Raw genomic sequence first — 26471 nt, forward strand, 5'->3', positions numbered from 1 at the left:
AAAAATACAAACATACAGGGTTCTATCAGAGTCATGGTACGAGATCAAAGAGATTGAGCATGGGGAGGGGAAATCGTTCTAGGAACTTCAGAGTAAGATTGTGTTCACCCTAAAAAACCTAGTCTAAATAAAGAATATGAAATAATGGAGTGAAAAAGGTTTAGGAAATGGGAGAGAAAGAAGAAACATTAGAAGAGAAGGGAAACATTATAAAAGAAACCAAAGCCAATCGAGTTCACCAAAATACACTGTTTTAAAGCTCATTATAGGCATGAAAGCACGGTGGGATATCTGCCTCTACTTTCTCATCAGTTGAGAGGATGAGTTACAAGATACTTCATCAAATTAAACTAGCCCCACAGTATACACAGAAATGGTGCAGAAAATAACCCACAATATTAGCAGAGTAAGACCTTAACAACTCCAACCCAAAGGTCTGGCTGATTTTTCCCCCCACTCTGTAATTATACTCCTGTTAGTTTTCCCCCCCGTTACTCAGGCATGGACCTACACTTGTAAATGCCAATGGACTGGAATTGAAGTCCATAGCAACTTGAGATTTAAAGAGACCAATTTCAGGACAGTATGCAAGTCAAGCCAAAACAGCCACATACAATAAAGTTAGTATTAACAACATCATCTCTGTCAAAATGACCTTATGCTATACATCTGTGGCTTCTAAAAACACTTCTACTTATAGACCTACTAGGAACAATCTAAGTACATGACCTTCACACAGGAAGGACTGCTAGTGTGAGGCAAGCACACGCTTCCTGCGGGTTTCTAGGACAGCTCCTATGGATCCAACAGACCTGTGTGGCAGCTTCTTTACAGACCAAAGGAGACTGATGCTCCTGCTCTGCAATCCAATTTGTGGTAGAGCAATAAGAGTGACCAAGTACTTCAGATTTAATTAGAGAGAAAGTACGTTGAAAGGAAAACACAAATTTATATGCGTACATTATAGCCAAAAAATGAACTAATAAGGCATTACATCCAGCAGTTAAATGTACTTGGAACGTAAACGTAAACAGCATTATAGGTGAAGTAAAGAAGGGAATTCAAATACATAGCCCGTACAGTAAAAAGGTATGTTATAGATTTATAGAAGCCAAACCATTATGCTCCATTACTCACTATAATTTAATCAATTTTCTAATCAAATAATAAAAATGGAAAATCAGAACTAATGTCAGCAAATAAAACCAGAAAAAATGAGCGTGTGGATAGAAACAGGTAAATAAAGAATCTGAAGAGAGAACTAAATCTGATAGCTAGAACAATCAACATGAGTAAAGAAATGGACTGGGCAAAACTGGGATAACTGTGCAGCCACAAGTGTCTGATGAACTTGAAAGCGGCTGTATTCTTACCCACAGTGTGAAAGTAAATTGATGTTATCACAGAAAGTATATTATGTTGTAGTTCTCTTAGAATCAACTCAAAAGAAATTCAGATTGTAGAAGAGAAGTGAATACCTCAAATTCTGAGCAAGAATTTAAATTCAAATGAGGCAAATAAAGGCAAGGTTTTCAGTGCCTTGGAAAAATAAGACCTGATGCCTAAATACAAAAACAATTATTTGCTCTAAATTTTTAGACAACATGTTTAACACAATACAGAAAGCTTAGTTATTTGTCACAACCAGCTGTCAGCTAACCTAACCAGTGCTTTACCAACGGAACAAAACACAGACACCACAGGCTTTGTCTTTAATCAAAATGTTTTGTCCATTGTATGTAACAGGTTTGTTTCTAGTTTGAAGATATCAACCCCACAATTTAAGAAACAAAAAAAACCCAGACAAAACCAAACCTTAGAGGTTTGTTTTATTTGATTTTGTTTGTCTGTTTAAATCACTTCTATCTTACTAAACAGATTAGAGCCAAGTATTACCATGTCTAGCAAATGCATGTCACTGTTCTTCACGTTTCGTCCAGGGCTTAGTAGCATCCCAAAGCACCTATGAAGTTTATTAAAAAAATATATATATTAGCTTTTCAAAGTACAAAAGTATTTTCTTGAACATGATGGCACAGCCACCTACCGATTCTAATTTAAAAAAACCCTTTCTTAGTAATTTTTTGCTAGTGTTATGGCAACGCTCAAGAAACATCACCATATATATTATAGCAATGACAAAGACAGTATTTTCCAGACTGAAGAAGACAGAAATTAGTGTCTGACCTGTGAACAATCCATTATTCTTAACACCAACTAAGAGTATTAAGCTTAAAGATACCAACAGTTCCTATACATTAGTGATGGAGATTGGCAAGAAGAAACTCATTCTCTCCCCAGTTCATTTCAAAAATGGTTTTCATACAATCACGAAAAGATACAAATCCATGCATTCTATCAGCCATAGTCTCAGTGGTGTAAAACATCATGTAGCATCACGGGCCCTTCAAAAAACTACTTGGATCAATTTTTAGACTTTCATTCTTTATTTAAAAAAACTGAACTTCTATATTATATAGGGCCTTCAATTCCAGAATTCCAGTATTCCAGTCCAGTCATTTAACAAGAAAATGTGCTAGATATTTTTAAAAGTGAAAAGTAAATAATTCCAAAACATTCTTAAAACATTCAGACTTTCGATCTTTCTGAATATTGAAAGCACAAAAAAAAAAACAGGAGCAACTTGAATCAGGTTGCTCAGGACTCTGTCAAGTCAAGTTCTGAGCACCCCCAAGAGCACAGAATGAAAGACTTCTTCTGGAAATCTGCCCCAGTGCTCAACTCCCTTTGCGCTGACGACAGCTGGTCTCATTCAACAGAGGAATTCCCAGGGAAGTAACTGGCTCCACTGACTCTAATCCTACCACTCCGCACCTCCAGGAAGAGTCTAGCTCCATCTCCTTCCTTCCTTCCCTCCTTCCATCTCCTTCCATACCTCCCAGCAGGTATTTGAATGCATTAGAAAAGCCCCCCATTCCCACCTTCCCTAAGTCTGAACAAAAGCAGCTCTGTCATCTGGGCAACCCACTCGTCCAAATGAAAACGTAGATTTTTCAGCAAACAAAGTGTAAGAGATTATTGAACGTTCACAGGGTAGCAACAAAGACCGAACAGCTTCACAGCTTTCAGACGAGCACACTGCATCATGAACTGAGATATAATAGTAAGTATCATTTCAGTAATGTTATCAACTGTAAAAGTCTTCCAATACGCAATTACTCCATAATCTAGAAAGTTTCTCTCTATTACGTTCGGGTATATGATTTTCATTTTCCACCTCATTACACTTAAACAGTAACTTACAGCCCCAGTTGTATTTTTCCTTCTCCATATTATTTCACTACTAGATCCTTAAAAATCAAAGCGATAAATAAAACAGTAGACAATTTTGATTTCTCTATCTAGCATATTGCAGTGCCATGTAAAGCAACCAAGGATGCTAGGACTTATATTCAACCACACAAGCAGGCATCTCTGTGAGGCTAATTAGACCAAGCAGAATGGTACAGTAGACTGACTTACTACTTCTTGTTCCTGGGGTAGAAATAGCTCTGAGAGGGCTATAATTTATAATAGTAGAGGGGTGACTTGCTGCTGGTACATCTGCCAAAGAAAACTGTAAGGCTAAGATTCCAAGGCAGGCAAAGTATCTGTGCTTTTCAAAGATAACAGCTCACAGATTCTAGCTCTTGCTGTGCTTCTCTCAAATGTAGGCAACTTCTGATGGGAAGCATGCTTCCAAAAGAGTGGGAGTGAGGAACAAGTAACCCCTGCCTCTCCAAGATGCAGATACTTGTATGACTAGAAGATATATGAGAATAGAGAAGAATATGCTACTCGAAGAGTCACAGCTTCTCTAAGTTCAAAGAGCAAAATGAGTTTAAATGAGTTCAGAACCCCTCACTTGCAGAGGGTACACAAACAGTTGTCAACACATTCAGCCTCTGATTTGAGGAGGCTGAACCACATACCCAGGATTCAAAATGCCTTGCAAAGACTGGGTCTTTACCACTTCTGACATGTTGGGTTTTCTGCACTTACAGCTGGCGACCAAGTGGCTCTGTGCAGGTGCACTACGCTGTATAAATTCAACTAGCTTTCAGACATGCAAAAACGGAACTGAAATTACTCTTCACTAATATGCATTTCCATTCATATAAATACAAATGCTACCCATTTGATGGGCTGATGGTATTAAGTTAAAATGACAGCATGACCTTTGAGAGCGTCCAGTACTACTGAGCAACCAACGAATACTCTGCACATCAGTCCTTGGGACACCAGCCTAGACTTAGCCTAAGCTACACCTACGTAACTTGATATTAACTCTCCTGTATGACTGGTACCATACTATATTTAAGCACCACTGTATAGAGTACAGTGTCAATCCTTTCATTTCTCAGAATGAAAGGCTATTTCACTCTTCAGAACAACTTTCTTAAAGCCCCAATCATTAACCAGAATTTTCTTCTTGAATGCTGTGAACAACTGAGATTAGATATCCCGTATTGTAGAACTGAGCCTGTGCAGTGCCACACATGACTCAAACCCAAAAGACAGGAATGGACATCATTCTTTACCTGTTTTGACCTAAATAAAAACAGTCAAAACCCAGGCCAAACAGGCCACAGAGGCAGGAATGGCCAAAGTAACTCAGCTGAGAGTAAACTACTCTATCAACCTAACCCAGCCACAGGCCCCAGCTGAACACCAGGAGATGGCCAGTTTCTCTGAGAGATACCAGGTGTACTCTTCTGAGACCGTGAAGAAAAATCCTTGAACTCTTTAGACCAAAGACCAAATTTCTTCAGCAACATTTTTTGCATTATAATTTTCTCTTAGAAATACTCTGAAGAAACACTAGATTGCTTAGAAGTGCACTGTCTGATGTAACCTGAATTGACCTTTTATGCCAGTTTTTAATTTTAATATTATGCGGTGTAAGTGCATAAAATTACTTACAAGCCCATGTATATCATATCAATTAGGTAACTTCTTATCAGCAAAGCTTGTGGTGATAAAAGTAACATCCTAACTGAATATTCCAAACATCAAAATAAAAGCTAATGTCTAAAGAAGACAGCTTTACCTTTGGGGAAAAACAAAACAAACCACAATCACAAAGAAATACTATTCAGAAATGCTTAAAAGAGTTTATCATCCACTAACTGAATTTTGAAGCCAAAATGATTTAAGTTAAAAATGCACTGAAAATAGGATTTCCTCTGAAGTCAAGACATAGCAAAAGCACAATCTTGCAATACAAAATGATGTTAAAAATTCTGCTGAATATTCCTTGTCCAAAATTTTAGTTTCATTTTTGAAACAAGAACTTGAAAGCATGTGAAGAAATCAATCTTAACTTTTGGGAGGGTTGCGGGGCTTTTTTTTCTTGATTCTCCTATTATCTCAAATTCCCTTGTCACTAAAACTGAATTCCCTGATTGTTATTCTTTTGACAAGATTGCCATCTGGTGGCATTTGATATTTTAAAAAAATGAGCTATTGAGAAGGCATTTTCTAATTCAAATTAATGTAATACCTACTACTACTGTAGTAACAGGAGTCTACTGTTAATGAACTTACTAACAAACTGTTATTCTTCATACACACAGTCCACTCCTTGTGCAAATGCTTTGCACGAAAGTTCAGATGTTTCTGTCCAAAAGGGATCCCCCTCACGCAATTTTCAGGAAATACAGCATGAGTCATCACCTATTCCTGAGCTCTTCACCATCACTTGAAGAGAAACATTAGAACCCTATCATAACAGAACTACAAAGGAGTCCTGCGCGTCTTGAAGACTCCACCAAAATTTGCTTCTTCTGACAAGGAGGTTGAGTCCAAACTTGCAGTGTTCCAGTACACTGCTCTAACAGATGAATGCGCTCTAAGGTTTAGCATAGCTAAGACAACCCAACTTGGTTACTTTTACTGAACAGTGAGATGCTGGTAATGCAAGATTACAATAAATACATGTTTTCACACTACTTAAAAACAACTGAAAGCAAAATCAAAAGCATTTGCACTTCGTAAGTATCCTAACGCCACATTCAGAAAGACAACCAAGAATGTTTGAGTATTACAGGCTATGTTTCTTGTTTCTATCTAAAAATCACACAAACACTTCAAAGAAAATTAAAACTGAACTGCACACCTCTAAATTAATTGTATTGCACAATAATACTTATAGTGCTGTATTTTTTCTTCCGTCACATAACTTGCATAGCCAGGGAAAAGTGTAAGTACTGTTCTCTCAAAAACTTCAGCTGCATTATTTTTACAAAAATCTTACCTTTCAATGGCCAGTTCTTTGTTCGAGAGTTGCTGAACTGTAATCACCACTTTCTTCTCAATTCCCTGTTTTAGCTTGAAATACAACTTCTCTCTATCCTTTGGCACAGGGCTAAAAGAATAAAGAAAATAGTTTCTTTGGCACGGGTATAAAACATCAGCAGTTAAATACAGAAAAGAGCAGAGCAGCCCACTTAAGCTGTCTATGGCTTAACTCATTTGAGAGACCTCTTCCTTTATTCACAAGTTACTAAACTGGCACTGAAGAAAAACAGACTATAGGCTCACACTTTTAAAATGATAGAAAATATGTTATATACTGGCTGTGAATCAGAAAATAAATAGGACATTTTCACAAAATTAACTCTTATTTTCAACCCTCTCTTTGATTCCAAAAAAACCTTGTAATTAGTTGTTAGGCAAAGAATACATTGCTCCTCTGTCACCTGTAATGATTAGAGAAGTTTACAGATTTTTAAAATCTTCAATAAATTGCAAATTCATTTATTTAAAAAAAAAAGAAAAAAAAAGATATCACTAGACTGCATCTATTCAAGAAAACTGGTTTGACAAAGGTTTGTAACAGAATTCCTACTATCTTTTCCATTTACACAGGCCTGCCAGAAATCATGTATTTAGAAGAATCCAATTTGAAAAAGGTATCCTGATTTTTAATCCTTTAACAGAAAAGATAGAGAAGAAAACCGTAAAAGCAAAGCAGCAGCTTCTTTTTTATAACAAGTCTCCTTATGAAAAGAGGCCAAATCAATTTTACTGCAACACAGTACTTGTTCACTCTGAAAAAAGCTATATGCTTTTTTCAAAGAGATTTCTACTTTTCCCTTTGCATTCAGATTACCTAAAATTTCCTTTTCCATCGTCTTCTTTGACTTCTAAGGAAACACTGAAAGTGTACACATCGCTATCGGGAGTAGGAAGAACAAAATCCTTAACGTGATCAGATGCTTGTTTGGAAGAACGTTTGAATGCTGTTGAGAAACTATATAAAATTCGGCTGACCTACAGAAAAGCAAAAGAAAAGCTGAATAAAAAAATCAAAATAGTATTCTGAACAGCATAACACAATGTGTTTTTGAAGGTCATAAAATTACTGTCACTGCCCTTCATACAGAACACAAAGCATGCCTCTTACACAACACAAAGCATCCAGATCAGGTGAATAACCAGGCAAATTCAGTAATGATGTCTCCAGTTTCTATTCATGTCACACTCACTGCTCATGTAATGCTCAATAAGTTTAAATATATAACAAGATTAGGCATGCAAGTCATTCGAGGACCTGAATAATGTACTTTTCAGACTGTGTATTTAACAACACAACTCTCAACTTGCTCTTGGTCGAAAACGAAGATTTAATCTTTTTGACCTCTGTTTTTCCACCCTAGAAAATCCTGTTCTCCCAAAATATCACACAGCCTTTCCTAGAAGATCTAGGGCAGAGTACTGTAGAATGATTCCCTGTAACTCTCAACATCTACACTGCGACTTTATTCTGAAACCTACCCAAATGAGGCCTTAAAAACAGAATACTTGTCTTAAACTTAGGCTTTCTAAATCTTCCCATTACAATGCCCATTGGGATTTTATTGAAATTTACTAAAATAAAAGAAATAAATTATGTTAATATTCCTGTTTGACTAGCTGCACATTCTGTGAAATCCATTACAGATGTGCTAACAGATCTTTCAAGGCACTATATACCATTTCCACATCTGGAATAACCTCTTAAAATACCGCTTGTGTCCTTTTCACAAGTCACTGCACAACAATTAATACTTACTGCCTCTTTAATCTCACAGGAGAAAACGTGAATCTGGAACTCTTCCGTTCCACAGCTGCTTTCAGTAAATGCAAAACAGTCACTCTCTGAAGTCCCGTTTTGTCCACGGACACAAAACAACACCTTATAGATTGGAAATGAGGCGATCTCCACACTGCTCGACTGATCTATTATTCTGTGAAAGGAAGGAACAGGGAAGAGCAAAGAAAAAGGTCAGTAAACCAAAGAGGCCTACCTAAAGGGCTTCTCTGTAATTAGATAAGCAAGTATCTAAACTGCAATTACTACTGAATTCAAGTACACAAAATGGGCAGTAGGAACAGAAATGTCAAGGTGAGTGTTTGCAGCTGTAACACTGGTTTAATTTTTCTTACACTCCATAATACAGACAAACACAGTACCTCCATAGCATGCAGTAAGACTGACAATCATTGCTTTGCAGTCATTTGTGAAAAAACGAGAGTAGAAATGTAGAAATGACAGCAACCGTGAAAACACAATTTACACGTGATGATCAAAGAAAATTCAGTATTATAAAAGAATTAAAATCTCTGTTTAAGAAAACATTAAGAAAACATTATTTACTCAGTTTGGTTTTATTATTTATACAGGACCATATAGCATAGCAAATGCTTCCTGCCATGTTCAGGTGAGTATTATTCACAGATCTAAGGGCTCAGACAAAATTTTAAATTCCTCTCAAACTCAGAATCCAAAGAATATTTCAGAAACTTTAGAGAAGACAACAGGGGTGGTGGTCTTGGAATGGACAACCAGACAGCGAGTTTTAAAGAATAACAGCTAGAGCTAAACAGTCCTCCTCTGTCTTTTCACTACTTCTCCATATATACATTCGCAGCATGAGTGAATAAACGTTCACTACCTGGAACAGGATCCCAAGTCTGTAAAGACAAAAATAAAGGACTCCTAAAGACAAGAAAAGCCCCGGGAGAATTCAGCATGCTGCAATATTGGTGGGACAGGTTAAATCGAACCCCACACGACAAATTAGATACCAGGAATAGAAACACTCCTCAAAGATGACACTGGTGTCACCTGAACTTTGATGGAGTGTATTGTGTCACATGTGGATTCACCTTTACAGGTCTGTGCAGGTTCTTAGGCAGTCCTTCGCAATTCAATGTCCTCTGCAAGTAAAGATCAAAGGAACCTGCAGTTTCACTTGCAAAACAACCTCTTTGAAGGGTCACACTGTCTATGAAAATAGATGCAACACACCTAACACCTAGTGTCCATGTGCTAGTTGCCGTCACAAAAACATGCGGTGTAATTTCCTAATTCAAATGAAATACTGCCATAACATCAAACAAAATCTTAAATTTGGTTCAAAGAGCAAAATGGAAGAAAATAGTACATGTGCTTGAAAGTCCTGGTGTCTTTCTGCACAAGATGATACTCAGTATAGAGGCAGAGTGCAGAAAAGGATGGAAATCTAGCCATGTGTTTCAGATATCTTGATATCAGAATTATAAAATAAAAATCAGAATCTTGAATATTGCGATGCTTCCTACTTCTAGATGCAAGACTGCTACAGATGTGCCATCAGTGCTCCCTGATTAAGAATTCTTGACACTCATCACTAATTAAAAGACCCTCCTCACACAGGGCAAATAAACATTTTCTAGTCTCTAGAGACCACCAGCATGTGCGTCATGAGGCAGATGCAGGTGAGACTTGGCTTTAGCATAGCGATGTCTAGAGATAGAGATTAGCATCTCAAGTCCTCAACACGTATGGAAGAGTCTACAACTGAAACTGCTTCAGCTAACCCAAAGGCAGCAGGACTACTACTGTCTCAACATCATTTACCTTGGAGGTGACTACAGACTGGGGATGCTGGGAGAACACATGCACTGTCAGCCCCCCACCTTCCAGTATATATCGTGTTACCATATCCAGAGAAGCAGGTAGAAAGATACAGTTCTGTTGACACTGCATGGCAACTGCTACCACCAACTATACACTGCATGTTAAATTTGAACAGGAATTTTGTTGCTTCAGAGGAATTTCTAAAAAAAACCCTCTCTTCAGCAAGAGCTCTAGGCACAAAAATTCTACTTCCCTGTGCAAGTAACAAATGCAGAATCCACCTTTTATGGGTATGCGCAAGTAACAAAAGAAACATTTGTATGTTACCTTACAGAGCCTTCTGGAATGTTTGGAACATAAAGCGTTACAGGTAAAGGGGCTTGACTTGAGGATTTCATGTTTGCCATGGCCTGTAGAGCTTCCGGTTCGTTTCGAGGGGCAGACACCTTCGTGCAGCCCAAGTAAGTCAGTTTGTTAAACAACACGCTGTCCTCTTCCGGGGGTTCACTGGGAGAAGATGGCCTTGGTGCAGAGATTTCTGAAAATGAAGACACCATTTAACCATTTGCTTTTATTTGTACACACCGTTCTCTAAATGAGTTCCACAGAAAAGTCTCCCACGTGTTCTGAGAATGGACATAGGATTCAAATGTCCAGCTCCAACAGTAAGAAATCCATTTGGCAGCTTAATAGTAACATTAAGTCTATTCTATTCTAATACACGTCTCTAAGTATGGCACAGGGACAAATTGCCTTTTGATTCTTTTTAAGAGTTCCAGAACAGACATTTTCTTTAAGCTCTACTCCTAGATGTTCTTTTCTTTAGTTTATTTATACCTCCTTCTAATTTCTACTCATCATTAGCATAAATATGCCTCTAATTCTTTTCTTTCCCATGACTTTACAGTTTGTGTAGAATTATTAGATGTGGTTCACACTCCTTGGATAGCTATCTTAACTGCATGAAATCATCAGGGAGCTGGAGAAAAGAGAAAGGGTATCTGTTTGTTCTCTACTCAGCAGAAGTGATCTCTTCCACTATCATACTACTACAGACAAGGGCAATCTTGAGGGAGCTTTCGGGAGTTTTGCTGTCATCATTGTTTTCTGGTGGGTTTTTAAAGGCATTTTGACATTTGAAAAACAAGGAGAGGTGGAATAAAAATTTGTTTAGAATCAGAGTAATCTAAAGTTGGAAAAGACCACTAGGGGTCATCCAGCTTGAACTCATGCTCAGAAACACACCAGGTTAGATTAGGGGTAGTTTCAAAACTGAATCAGGTTACTCAGGGCCCCGTCCAGCTGAGTAATGGTATTTCCAAAGACAGACACTCCAAACCTCTAAGCAGTCTGTTGTGTTATTTCTATTTCTTATTAGTATAGCTAACATTTCCATAATGCCTGAATCATAAAGGTTGTAAAATTCAATTATTCTGGGGAAGAGGGGGGAGAAAGTATCTACAAGTATTTCTTTGTTCATTCACAATAAGGACTGTGTTCTGCTTAAAGCACGTCAAACAGAGAGCCAGTAAGGTAAGTTTCTCAAAAATACGGCATACATGTAATTTAGAGAAAGGAGTTTCCATTCTGCATAAACTGCCTATCTTATTCTACCACCAAAAAAAAAATTATTTTTTTTTTTACTTCCCATACAGATGCTACAGGAATTATCTGACATAATGACACAGAAGTGCTCTGCATACTACTGAGGGAAAAAGAATCCTAACTCAAGTCCTACAGAGATGACCACAGCCTTGTATTCCTAATACATATTTTTTTAAAAAAGCTACAATATATTTTACATAAAATACATACAGTGTAGTCTACATAAAAAGCTTTCAGTACTCCCTTTTGTACCAAAACTTCAAATACCAGAAAAGTACCACGATCGTTCCTAGCAAATATCAAATCTAAAGCTGTCCTTACTGGTACCCAGCGATAGAACCAGAGTTGAAAAGTTTATAGGCTTGCTCAAGGTATATTTCACTTGGAGGTGGTACTGTAAATGAACACTGCTCTGAAACTCCTCACACTTCATCAGTAGCATCTCTACCTCAACTACAGTCCATTCAGTAAGTTACACGATACTCAGTCGAAATTCATCTAGGGCTGAAAACAAAATGAAAATCATCTTGACCAAAACAGAGCAGCACAGGGTATCAATCTAATGATAACCTATTCCTGCCTATAACCCTCAACGAATCAGAAAAGGAGAGGAGGACCCAGGGTATTCTCCAGTATAGTTTTGGAATGAAGCTCTAGAAAGCTTTATATTCATTTTAACGTTAACTAGAAACTGCATAAAGAAAAAAACTGCTATATATGACAGAGGAGGGAAGCACTTAAGCAATACCTGTAGTGGAAGGGTCTAAAACAAGGTGCAAAGATGGCTGATTTGTTTGACCTGCTGACTCATCTGCAGCTGCCTGGCTGCCTGCATCGCTGAAACCTTCTTGGAGAGCAGTAACATTGTTCTGGTCTTTCTCAGAATCCCGCAGTATCTCCTCCATTGCCTTCTCCAGCTGATCATCTCCATTTGAAAATACCTGTAGGCAAAAGGAGATGGCATTTTTGAAAGGTACCTGTAGATCCACTTTCACATTTTTCAAACGTATAGTCTTGTTCAGCAGCGTTTCTTAACTTTTGCAATGAGTAAGATAACATACTAAGAAACAACAAACCAAATCAAATCTAAACCAATGTCCGACCCTGTTACATATAATGCACATATTCTCACTGCTAATCCAAGCAGCACTCATCTAAAAACCACAGACCACTCTTAAATAACACGTTTATGTGTTTAGATCCTCCATTCAGAACAAAGATCAACAGACTGTTACAGATTAGTCGTAAAGAAAATTTTACTTTTAGTCATATCCAATCCGTTTGAGTTTTTTCACCAACCGTCCAACGCATAAGAGGGGTGAAAGGCTAAGGAAATGGCAAGAAAATGGTGTGACACACGCCCTGGGCGGGGGCAGGAGGGGAGACAGCCTTTCTGAAGCACGAGCTTTTCAGACAAGAGAAAAACCCCATGGCCAATAATACAGTTGCATCATGGATTCTACCACCAGTTCACCTGTCTCTTTGCAGACATAACTACTAAAGAGGCAGCTAGTGTTTCATACAGACAGAAATCATCAGTCGTAAATAACTGCTGAACAGTTACGCAAAGACAGACTAAGTACGTATTGTCACTTCAAGGCAAAAAAAGTCCTATTTTTTTCAAGTGGACCAAAACCAGTGTCGTGGTTTAGGCCCAGTGCCTAACTGAGCACCAAAATGCCCCAAAAAGGGCTAGTCAAAATAAGGACTGGGAGGGCTTCTCACCACTTAAACAGGTCACAGGCAAAAGACAGACTCATCATGAGGAATAAAAAAAAAAACAATTTTCATTTGCTACCAACATCAGAGTAGAACAATGGGAGACACAACCAGATCTTAAAGTCAAAACACCTTCCCCCCACCCGTCCCTTCTTCCCAGGGCTCAGCTTTTGTTCCTGGTTCCTTCACCTTCCCTCTCCCTGTTTCCCTTGAGGCGCAGGGGGATGGCAGTGGGGGTTTTTCACACCATGTGCTCCTCAGGAGTAGGAAAACTCAGCCCAGTGTCTCTCTCTGCTTCCATGTGGCCCCCTTTCCATAGGGAGAAAGTCCTCAAAAGTCCAATCTGGGTCTGCCCACAGCTGCAGTTTCCCTCGCACACAAACTGCTCCAGCACACGCTGCCCGCAGTCACGGCTTCTTCAGGGGCAGCCACTGCTCAGGTGGCCCTGCCCCACCGCTGAGCTCTACGGGCTGCAGGCAGTTGACCTGGCTCTCACCACGGGTTGCAAAGGGGAACCTGGGCTCTGCGTCCTCCTCCTCTTCCCTCTCCTTTCTTTCCTTCAACCGACCTTAGTGTTTTTCCAAGCTGTTCTACTCAGGCCCCACTCCTTTCTCCACTGCAGGTCTCTTCTGATGGTTCTGGAGTTCCCGTCTCTCTCTCTCTTTTTTTCGGGATGAGCTGCAGCGGGGCTTAAGCTTAAGTTGTGGTTGGGGCCGGCCAAGCCCAGCTGGGCAAGGCCAGGGCCACGCCACCTGCACCTGGGGCCGCGCTGGTCAGGGCTCGTGCCAGAGAGAGAGATGCATGCCCTGCACCCCCATTAAATACATGGATTTGCAGGGGCACTGATTGGCTTGGCCCTGGTCAGAGGTGGGTCTGACAAAGGCAAAGGGGGAGCTTTTCAGGTAGCTTTTTAAAGGGCCGTCTCCATAGCCCTTCCCCCGTTACCAGAGACACAACCAAAAACCCCCCGCAGAAAACCCAACACAACCAGTAAATCAGCTACTGCAACTCAAGTGGGAAAATCTGTTATTAACCAATCGGTTGTCACCCAAATGCTAAAATACTCTGCTAGAACAGGTCTTAGTTATGCTTAAAGTAGCGCTAAGCAGAAAAACTAAATTAAAAACTAAAAACCAAGACCCTCTGTGGTCTATTCCTATGCAGCCTAATTACGTGCTTTTAAGATAACAACATTCAGAGTCTCTGATCCCTAAATAAAGAATACTTCCCAAGCTTTAATCTGAAGCCCATTCTTTGAAAAGAATTTTTGAGTCCTGTACAAATGTATAAATCCACAGAATACAAACAAAGCTGACCTCTGAAGAAGTTACTAGAAGAAAAACTGAACTGCTACTTTTGGACAGATTTGCTTAATCTGAGCTGTTAACTTCACTGGCAATAAGCAAGGACAAAAATTTCAGTCTATGAGTCCTCTCAAGCACACAAAAGTATCTTTAATTAAATATTCAAAAGAAGCTGCAATCTTTTGATCAATACAAACCTTACTACACCTTTAAAATAAAGTAACAGCAAACCTTTAGCTGAGGTTTTTCATCTTTTCTAGAGGTGTCCTCAGATTGCTGATGAACCAGGACAAATTCTTCATTAATTAACGTGGATACACTTTCAGGAATCCTACTGGCTTTGCTCAATGATGTTTTGACCTCCATCTCAGGTCAGTATTCTCCTTCTGCCACAAAAAACCTAACAAAGAATGAAAATATTAAACAGTTAATTTGAAAGCTGTAAACAATATGGTAGTAGGTGTAATATGAAGTTATTGTGGAATAACACCTAAAGTTATATGAATGTATTATACCATATGCCCCAAACTCTGATTTCATTGGTATAAGGAATCTTTTTTTAAATAGCAAGTATGATTTTAGGGTGTGTGTTTAAAAATATTACGATTTAACAGCAGTGGCTGTTATCTGCGTGTGTAGATAACAGATGAGGAAGTTCACCTTGGAGCGTCTACTTCCCCTGTTTTTTTACCTTCCAGAGTCTGCCCCCTCTACCTCTCTACTCCTGCCCTTTGCCCTCCCTCACAGCGGTGTATTTCTTATCCAGTGTCATGCAGGTTGTGCGAAGACACAGACTACCTAAAGACTAACTTTCCATAAACTGCGTATCACAGTGTACGCTCTCCACATGAAAACACACTTAGCAATCAGTTAAGAGTTGTTTTTATTATACTTCACATCTATATGTGATGAATTTAAATGTGATACTAAACTACAATCACATCCTTCTCGGCAAATTTCTCTGAAACCACCTGCACTTAGAATTAATCACGTCACTTAAAAACAAACAAACCAACCAACCATAAATATTATGGAAACGGAGTAGTTTTCCCTGTCTGCACAGCAAAACATAAATCTAGAAACAAACAAAACAAAACAAAACGGGGGCAAAATAACCGTCAGTCTATACATTACAAGTCTGTGTAAAGATACGGAACTAAAACAATTCCGAGCACTTCAGAAGCTGGACCATTAAATACAGACAGTGTCACCTACGTTAACTCAGAATGCCTTCCCCGACTCCTTAGGCAAGGAAGAGCTAGAATGAACAGCGCTGTATATGACCATTTCTGTATTTCAAAAGGATCTATGTTTTTCAATCTTCTGCGGCAAAAAAACGCAAGTCTGTTTTCAGACAGACTTTATCAGTAGCATGCACTTTCAGTATGGTCTATTTCCATTTCAGTTTCCTGAAAAATACTGCTTTGGCTGAGTGCTGGGATTTACTGTGCTTAAGACCCATCGTTTGGAAGAGTCACATACAGCACAGGGGGAAACAAACTGCTGTTGTCACCTTTGCGAGGCTCAAGAGTGCCCAAAGAGGGGTGGCTCAACCAAACCTCTGCTGCGACTCGTGAACACTGGCAGGTTTAGCTTCACGTTGGCTTTCACAGCAGCTGCAAGGTACACAACTATGCCACGCTTGCTTCTCGCTTACAGTTCCCGAACATCAAGTTACCAAGAAAAGAATGCAAATTTAGCTCTAGCTGTAGAGAACCACAAAAACAGCACTTAGAAAAAAGACATGCATGTTCTCCACCGTTCTGAACAGGCATTACTTAACAGGCTAGCCACAAGTGGCAGTTTTGCAACTTCGGACCAAAAAACAAAGATGGGAACTAGGCTACCTTCACCAAAAAAATATTTTGTATCACTTTTGAAACTACAGTCAATGTGCTTTCCCTCTTTCAAAGACTTGGCTTTTCATAACCATTTATACATACAACTCTGCAAAAACACTTTCTCTCTCCCTAACCCAGCCACAGTTGTACCTACCAACCCAGTGAGGGTGTTACAGAAAGAAATCCCAGGACAACTAAAGAACTCAAGTTCTTCAGACAACTGAGACCTGGATAACATAAGCTTGGATAGCATAAAAACTTTTTAGAAGATTTACATTATCAAAAAAGCCACTAAACAACAGCTATAATATTTCAAAAGTTATTATAAAATTGGATTAGCAGTTTAGCACGCTCTGTTGTCTTTTGTATCTCCAGACTAAGCATGAACTCACAAGCATGAGTATTTTTCAGACAGATTACACAATCTGAGCTCCACCCTAGCCTAGGTAATGGATTTACTGCTGAAATAAGTCTTGTTTCAGTGTTTTAAAGTATCTTCTTTTTAAATATCTCTCTGGCAAAAGAAAGACAAAGTATTAATATACAAGATTTTGTGTATGCTATAAACAGTTTATTACCTCCATGTATTTTTTTAACAAATGTCATGTTGTAAAAGTGTTGCTGAAGAGCTTGTGTATTATTTGCAATAAATGGCAAATCTAGCTCAAAATTAGTATAAATTTCAAAGTAAATCCTCAACAGAAAAGTGAAGGTCCACTATCATAGAACTCTTTGAAGGCAATGAAAGGACATAAAATTATGCTCCCCAAATACAGCATATCCTGAGTATTCATTAGCTTTGCAGTTACACCACCATCGGAGAAAACAGCAGAGGACGACTACATCCATCGTACCAGGTGCAAGGATCCAGTCAACCAAATGCTCCTCTGCCTCCCACCCCACACCTACTGCTCCTGGACTTACTGAAGATGGTAACGATGAAGACTCAGTAGCACTTCTAGCACATTTGCAGAAAAGAGGGATCACAAGACATGCTGTTTTGAATTTTTTTTCTGGTTTAGTCTATTTATTTTCTGTGCTTACTTATGGGAGAATAACACAGACTACGTTAATCATCAAAAGATAAATGCAAGCTGCTAACATTAGCATATCACCAGGTCTTTCCGCAGCTAAGTAAGAACTGACAGGCACACTGTGAACTAGGAAACGGGGCTTTTTTGTAGCAATCTTTTAATAATAAAACCAGGGAAAACGTAACATTTGTAAAGGCAAAGAAAATTATGATAATGCAATAAGAGAAGCATATTGATGTACAAAATATTTGTTCTTGCTCTATGTGGAAAAAAGGCAGCTTAAGACAATTCCTACTTCCCAAATTTTCATCAGAAAGACAAAAGAAATATTATAAACATTAGATGACTGCAAGGAGCTTCTCGCTCACATCAAATACTTAAAAGCATACCATACACATTGCTGATACTACAGTTTAGTTGCAAGGCCTTTAATGTCCTTAAGAGTATACTCCAAGCCCATCTTTACAATCAGCTCAAACCACCACATCCAGTGCAGACACATACCTTTTTCCATACACATCTACGGTAGCTGAATCAATTCCCAGCCCAGAACCCCAACTGCCAGCCTGTCATTATGGCCTACTCCACCCTGCCACCCGGGTTATTCACATAAATGCCCTCTATCCCATTTCAGTCAAAATAAAGCCACACAAGTTTCAGTTCAGCAGTCAAACACGAACACAAACAGGTCAGGCACACAGGAAGCAAATGCCTCAACCAGAAGAAAGCAGTTCTAGACTCTTCAGCTCACACAAGAACAGTAACATGAACAGATCTACAAACCACACAGGTCTTCTGCTAAGACAACCTCTTGATGTCCACACCGCAGAACTTGTCATATCAGAAATCAATAAAGGTGCTCTAGATCGTTCATGGAAAATGTGTGCATTAAAAATGAAAACCTCAGGGTGAATACACTGTTCATTTCCTCCCCCATTCTAGTCACGTGCTATTTAGAAAGCAAAAGCTTTATACACAGTGTTTTATGATCAGTCTTTGATCAAAGCCAGGTTTTAATTGCAGTGAAAAACTAAGTACCAAAAATCATGATCAAGTCACTTTTCAAATTAAACAATTTGAATAAAGCTCATATCAAAGTTTAAGAATATAACTGTGAGTCTCATTTATTGATACCATTTTAACTATTAAGCTACTTAGAGGAAAAAAGTTTCTATTTTTACGCTACAAAAGCACATGATCTAATACTTCAACTAAGCACTTTTGAAGAAAAGCAGTAAAACAAATAAAACCCTCTCTAAAAGAATCATGCATTAAGGTTATTTGGGGAAGGGAAGGAATAGAACATCTGAAGGGTTTTTTTTTTTTCTTTCGTAACACGTGTGTCCTGGACTTTCCAGTCACCTCCAGTCGGTAGATGGTTATGTCATTTCCCTTTTGTCACTAGCTTCAGTCCTGCTGAGGACTTACTCCGTTTTCACTCATTATTGACTTAGACACTTGAACTCCCCTTTTTCCTACAAAAGGTAAGGAAGGAGTGACGGTGTCACCTATTAGACATGTACAAAATCTAAGAACAAACCTCTACGAATAAAGTCATAAGTAAGTCTAATTTTTTTGATCATCCTTTCTGATGAAGAGCTGAAAGTTAAGAATGTGTTTTATTGATTGCAGCAGTCACGACATGTAGACAGCTGTACAAACTACAATCATGTTTATTCCCTGAAGCTAGCAGCAGACAATCCTGGAGCTGCCTCGAAATACTGATGAAAGAGGTTTAGCATTTGCTTTATCAGTTTAAAGTTCCTGGGAGGGCAGTAACCAGCAGAGAGGGGCTGACAGCGACAGGAAAGCCAGCAAACATAATGCACCTCAGCTACTTTTGCACGAAGCCCCACAGTTCAGTTTAAGGTGCTAGCACAGCTTAGTTCCAAATCAATGAACGTGGCCAAGGTGTGAATAAACCTCCTGTTCTGCCAACGCTGCTCCCGGGACTGAAACATCAGACTAGATGGTAACTTCCCAAACCACCAGAGCCAAGCATCAGAACTGCTCTTCCAACACCACCTTCAAAAAGATGACAACAAATTGTGCTTTGATAGTTCTCTTCGCAGTTAGAGATACTGGGAAGTATGTACTACTACCACAAGGAAGTAATTTCTACAGAAGAAGTATCTTGAACAGTCGTGCTCTTTGCTGTGGAGAAGATAATTCTTCCTCCACACTCTGACGAACATTACCACACAGTAAAAAAATTCAGAAACATGGCAACAAATACAGAGGAGGGAATTTTTCTAAACTCAGCTAAATAAAGCCTACTATGATAAAAGTATTAAAATTTTTTAAATTAACACTTTCAGAAAAGGCTTTTTGACAGATGTTCAGACCAAAGGATTTTGGAGACACAAAGTAATTAATAAGACTCACCTAGTTTTAAAAGTGAGTGGAGGATCTTGCTCTGAAAAACTTACTCTGCACGGATTCTACCATGACTGAAGAAAAGCTGTTTCTTTTCGCTGTGAGCTTTATTGTGTAGTTTTGGTCAAGTTACTTAATCTGCTGTACTTCAGTTCCCAGTGTTTTGCTTATACAAAGTCCTGGATAAACGCTAACCCATTGTACTTGGAATATAGGCGGTTTGGGGCCAGAAACTGGAATTTACTACACATATGTACAGTACTAAGCTTCAGGAGGCCCACATCTAGCAAGCTTCCCTGCTTCAGTCCAGAAAGGGCATCCCAAATTCACTGCAGCTCCCTTTATAAAGCAGCCTAAGTGGTGGAAGAGCAAGAGAAGCTGAAGAGCAGCAATCCTGGAAGAGCCAGGTGGATTCAGCACTGCATCAGAGCACAGGACACAGGACACACATGCTCCTAATTCCTTTCCTCCCCAACTCATCCATGTATTCCATATTGAATCCAGACTTGCAAAAACACAAATACGTAGGCAGTGATGCATGTCCATGGCACTGCTGGGCAGAGCAGCTTAGGCCAGGGCACTGCTGGCAACACACGGTCACTGTCACAGGAGAGAAAGAATCAAAGGTAGAGCCACTGACATTCCTGAAGGGAGCTGCTTTGCAGACCTGGTTAGATTCAAAAACTTTCTCATCAAACTGGTTCCCAGAAGTAAATACCAATTTTTACATGAACCAGCCTTCTGAAGCAGTTACCAGATATTTTGGTGTTTATTTCCAGCTTGTGTTCAACAAATATTTCAAAAGTTATTCCTCAAGTTCACTGTTGGTTCAGAAAAAAAAAAGTTTCAGCCTTAACAACAAAAATAAAAAGATAAAACGTACAGCTATGAAAATACAACAAACAAGATAAATCTTGATCTATTTCCAGTAAGCAAGGAAGCTTCCTTGCCTTCTTGAAAGAAGGCCATCAAGAGCAGGCTAATTCATACCTTCTGTTATCAAACAAAATCGGGTCCTGTATTAAAGACAGGCTTTCAAAGCCATATAGTTTGTCTGATGATCTCAAACCCCAAATAAGATACTGGTAAATAAGTTCTACTTGTTTTAAGTACTGAGGTTCCTCAAGAGAATCTTTAGGGTCTCTTTGAAGAGGAAGGTCCAATACAGCTATGCAGAGATTCATCTTCTGCTATGAGATGCCTGAAGCAGAAGTGCACACTGAAAAGTGTGATTTTTTTCCCTTTTTTTGAGCCACACAATACAATGCAAGACAGCAAAAAGAGCATTAAGGTAACTGAATGTGAAACAACTGATGCTACATGACAAATTTCTAGTTTACTGAAGTGATGTGGCTACATTCTAACTTGCCACTTGGGGAACTGGAAACTGGGCAAACGCTGACAGTTGTACACACAAACGCAGATGTAACTGAGTGTCTCGCCCACAGCATCTCACAGTTAAGAAATGAGTCAACATTATATGTTACCATAGCTCTCACCCCATGAGCTTGCTAACTTTAATGAGGCAAACAGAGCTCTCACTCCTGTGTGCTTGCTAACATTCCTGAGAGGCATACCTTCCCCTGAAAGCTAACAACTGCTTCAAATAAACAAAGCTTTAGTCTCTAGGTGAAAAAACCATTGAAAAGGTAACCAACCTTATAAAAATTCCTTATTATATTGTATGTTGCAGCAGTACAGCTAACCATCTTCCCAAAAACCCTTTTCTCTATTGACTGAGTGGACACATAAGCAGAAGAAAATCGTAAGTGTCATAAAATCAATTTGTTTAAATCTCATTGACAAACACAGAGCTATAATTAATCTCAACTTCTCTTTGTGTTCTTTGTGCAATCTTTATATAAGAAGGTAAGTTCCTATGTTCATACTAACTACTGTTTCATTACCCATAAATTGTTTCCCAGTGTCTTATCTCTGGCAGTGACAGACTGTAAAGCACCTACAGGAAAACAAACAAGCAAGCAAGCAAGCAAGCATTTACTTGGCTTACTGCTACTGTTCACCAAGATTAAAATCAACCTAATACAGAGACATAACTGCTGTGTCACCATATTTTAAACTACATGTATGTATATGCATAGAGAAATTCTTCTAACTCCCAGGAAAGCAATGACAAGAACAAAAGTCTTTCCAAAGGACGGGAGTTGGCAGGGGGGGACAGGGGGACAGACAGACGGACAGATATAATAATTAAAAAATTTAAAAACCGCCAAAACCCCACAAGTAGGAAGTAACCACATAGCTTATTTTGGCAAAAGTATCGCCTCAGTGAAAGCAGATGTCTACTATGTAGGCAACAGCAAATAATTAGTCTGTTCATGGACACAAACTGCTTTTAATTGTTGTACCAGGTGCCTAGTTACAGAGGGTTTGCAGACTGTTTTTACACATCAATCTTACAGCCAAGGAATAACAACTTAAGGAAAACAAAAAAAAAGAGAACTACATAAACAAGAAAATGTCTGCTCTCCTCCAAAAACATACTATATCCACATCTTCTCAAATAAATTCTAAACAGTACTTTTGAATCACGTCACACTATGAATACTGAGACGTTTACTATAAAGGAGAGAAAGAGCTTTCCTGACTTGAATCTCTGGGCTACACATAAGCCACTGAACCACTAAAACATTACAAAGACTCATAGTTTGGAGTTGCTCTGGGAAAAATACTGGTTTTATTCATCTTAACTTTAAGATTACCAGGACAAGGAACCCTTCAAGGAGCGACAGGCATGTGGTTGGTACTTAACTGGAGCATGACTCAGGCAAGGAAGTGGCTGGCATTTTCAGCCAGAGAAGTGCTCTCTCTCCTCTTCAGCAGAGATCATCCATCGCTGTAAGTCAAAGGCATGAAGGAAGATGCAAAGCACATTTAAAAACAGAACAAATCCACTGATTTGAACCCCTAAAATTTACATATTGGGTGGCAGAGACATCTTGAACAGTAGATGAACTATCAGTCCAGATAAGTGAAAGAATAGCAGGTAAACTTCTAGCTACAAAGGTAGCCTCCCATCAAGTTGGGTATTACTTTTTTTTTTTTCCTTTGTAGTTTGAGCAAAAAAGAGTCATGGAGAACAAGCTACAACCTAGACAAAAGACAGTTAAAAAGAAGGTTATGGGGATTCTTATTAACAATTATTTAAACAATTATTCAGGCCTAAGATTTGTCCCACACAGAAGTCAGTAGCACAAGAGACATCAGTTGAAGAACAGATTATACTAGCATACATGCCTTTTGCTGCCTCATATTAATTTATGCTCTTTACAAGAATAATCAATGCTAGCTAATCCAATTAGTGTTTGACCAATTTAAGGTAGTATCTTTTATTTTCTGCCAATTAAAAGAAAAATCTTACTCTTCCCTATCCTCTTCCAAAAAGTACAACTTAGAAACAAGTGTGAATAAGAAGGCTTCTGCTACTTTAGACATGACATCAATCTTCATGGATATGTTATTAAAAAAAAGAAAAAAAATATCACACTTACAAATCAAGTTCTGGCAAACAGGTTTACTGAGTACCTCACCAGAACTTCAAACGACCAGATTAATCACAATGCAAGCAATGCAAATAAAGCAACTCTAGTGCACCCTCATACTGTTTTCCTGTCATCACCCAAGCACCAACAATCCAGCTTCTCGAGCCAGTAATTAATCTTTAACTTTGGAAATTATAAAGTAGCACCAAAGTGTATCCAATTTTTGAGAGCTGGAGTTTTACAACCTTGGGTTTCCTACTTTTTTTTCATTGCCAAGTGAAGCCTGCAGGCAGCATTCAACTTGAAGCCAAGCACCAGCTGATTCACTCAACTGTACAGCCACTAACTCAAATATGTCATGACCTATATTCCAGAGGAAAGCAGTAACATAAGACAACCCCTGTTTTAAAGAGACTATTTTGTGGTTTATTCCTTAATAGCAAAAATAATAGTGTTGGTCTAATTTAGCCAAGGGAACAATCTCTCTCACTTAAATGCATTAATATTTCAACCAGACATTTTCTTCACAAGCTATTATTTCCAGTAAGAATTACACGATGTAAAGCAGAAGAGACCATACGGAACAGCAGTGTGACACAATGCAGCAGCGATCCGGGGTGCCAGTCTCTATCCTTGCCAACCAAGCGCCTGATGAAATAAAACTTCCGACATCAAACACACAAGAAATCTTGATTCACTGCCTGGCTCCAGCTACCTTCAGAGCTAACAAAATCCTTGTTCCTCAAAGCCAGAATTGTAAATTACAGCAATTGTTATCTTGAGATTTGCAACATGCATTTTGGGAATATCACATTTTGCAGATTTAAGCTGAAATCACAATGTTTTGTTCTTAACCACAGAAGCTACGTTTATACTACCAACCCCAGACAATTAGATTGCTATTGCTCATAATATTTCTCAAAAACTGTTAAACTGCTGGCAGTCCAGCACAGCACTGTGGGACAGACTAGATGATGTTTCATGCTCTCCTCCAATCCCTTTTTTTTTTGTTATTTTTCTTGATCTTAAGTTTTTTGTTCTAATAGCTGTCAAAGGCAATCATGAGCTTTAAGTGAATAACTGCACCTGACATTTTTTTGTATTATTCAGTTACAGATTTTCCAAAATTGCAAGGACTATGGGTTTTGATGTGACAGTCACCTAGACATCTTCTGCTTCTGTATCAAAACTGTCCCATTGCAGCAGTGGATCCAAGACCTTATAAGGAAGAAAAACATTTCCTTTATAATACGAAAAAAACCTAAGCTTCCTATTAGAAATAAATAATTAAACATACATTATGCACTTCAAATCCTTTAGGATCTTTTAAGACCTTAAGTTGTCACTTGAAAATTTAAATATTTAGATACAACATCAGAATATGGAGAAAGAAACCATAGCTGTTTTAAAGACCAAGTTTAACTGGAAGTGAAACCTCATGTAAGTTAAGATAACTGTTTGAAACAGAAATACAGAAAGGTGTACATGACAATTAAAAGCCACACTAAATAACCCTCTTTGTAACTACTGTCTCTCTTAGTTCAATGCGTGATGAAGTGTAGTGGTCCAACCAGCATTCTCATTTTCACTTGGCCAGTAAATTCTTAACGCCCTCTGCATGCCAGAACTGATCTGCTGGCATTCCACACTCCTAGGGCAAGTTTTTATAAACACATTCTGTGATGCAGCTCTATTGCTGATTTCAAAGGCTTCGACAAGTTTTAGAGAATGGCGATCCATAAAAGACAATGAAACGGTTTCCTTAATAGAAAAATTATCTTCCATAGTTAAGAACAGGTCAGCACGGAATCAGATATACCTGGTACTAATACACCCCTCTCTATCCCACCCAATCGCAATAGAATAAAAAAATTTAAATAAGGCTTTCCTTCACTATTTGTTTTTTCCATTTAAAGTCTGAAGACTCAAACCAATTTGCTCATGTCATTGATCATGAGCAAGAAACCAAGGTTTGGCTTCAACATGCAGATCAAGTTTTCCGAAGTGTTTTAACTCCTCTAGGAACAGGCACGAGCCATGCATATGAGAGTGTCTGGAAGACACGTGCCAAGGAATAATGCACATCTTCCTTCACTGAAACAGAACTTTTTATTTTTTAAATGACAGTGTGTTCTTTGAGAAGATTTCTCCATGTAATCAACTCCTCAAATCAAATTATTCAAAATCTATTCAAGGAAGAACTACTGCCTGAAAAAACAGTATGAAAAAAATCAACTAACACCTACATAAAAACCTGTTCATTCAGTTAAACTATCAACAATATTTCATAATTGACAAAAAATTACCTGACCTAAAGAAAGAATCCTTCAAAACTGTGTGACCAAGTATCTGAAAAATCCCACAGAGATTTTTCTGTTGCATTATCTGAAGTTACCTTCAAATTCTAAAATGGTGCATGCATGTGTATGTGTACCTACAATCTCACACTGGCACACTGCATACGACCTTGATTTTCAGAAGATGCTATGCATAATATTCCCTTTCAAAACACTTTTCATACCAAGCCCTGAAAAGCTGAAGAATTTCTTAAGCTTAGTATTTCCTCCGCAGACTGCCTGAAAAGTGAAATATCAAACGAAAGAACACACATGCCCTTTTTCCAAAACACCATTTCTCTTCTTTTCATCCCGGACATCCAAAACGTTCATCATTTATTTTTCCTCCTAAAGTATTGAAGAAAAAACTAACTTAAAAAAAACAAAACCATGTAATCAAAAGAAAGACATGATCTTTTGATCACCGTTTTACACTCTTGTTCTAAAAATCCCTTGAAATCGCTAACAAGTATATCTCAAGGTATCACAGAAAAGACACGTAAAAAGCCACCTTTACCCAACGATTACAAGAAAGAAAAGTTTTCAATAGACAAATTCATCTGGGGCTGTCAAAGAAAGTTTTTGGTTTGTTTTAGCAGGTTTTTTTCCAGTAATTAAATCTAGTAAGTAGAATTATGTTAGAATTTAGAATTGCTTAGATTAAATTCTAAGTTAAAAACATCATGACAAAAAGACTTTTTAGATTCTTATAGTGAAACTATCACTGGGCTCAAAGATAAACAGCTCTAATTTTATCTTTTTTCATTAACTTAGCCTCTTGGCCAGATCACCATTATCTCCATCTTACGCACCGTGTTGATTAAATTGAATGACTCTGGTTATTATATTTGGTGTAAGCCTCAGGCT

The 26471-nt window shown here is 38.5% G+C and overlaps 1 protein-coding gene across 1 annotated transcript in view; it reads right to left on the reverse strand.

Moving 5' to 3' along the window:
* The window catches only part of LOC104538261 (rab GTPase-activating protein 1-like), a gene marked incomplete at its 3' end in the record, with an annotated part of 39763 nt that extends 24849 nt beyond the window's left edge, over positions 1–14914 (reverse strand). Inside the window, exons 1-7 of the mRNA XM_010181403.1 lie at positions 14746–14914; positions 12240–12432; positions 10214–10424; positions 8057–8231; positions 7115–7275; positions 6257–6367; positions 1877–1963 (exon numbers count right to left, since the gene is read on the reverse strand). Of these exons, the coding sequence (XP_010179705.1) occupies positions 1877–1963; positions 6257–6367; positions 7115–7275; positions 8057–8231; positions 10214–10424; positions 12240–12432; positions 14746–14880 (1073 nt within the window). The remainder of the gene's footprint in view (positions 1–1876; positions 1964–6256; positions 6368–7114; positions 7276–8056; positions 8232–10213; positions 10425–12239; positions 12433–14745) is intronic.
* Between the last annotated feature and the right edge of the window lie 11557 nt (positions 14915–26471).

The sequence above is a fragment of the Mesitornis unicolor genome, unplaced genomic scaffold (assembly GCF_000695765.1).
Source record: "Mesitornis unicolor isolate BGI_N332 unplaced genomic scaffold, ASM69576v1 scaffold13573, whole genome shotgun sequence".
In the NCBI taxonomy this organism is placed as follows: domain Eukaryota; kingdom Metazoa; phylum Chordata; class Aves; order Mesitornithiformes; family Mesitornithidae; genus Mesitornis; species Mesitornis unicolor.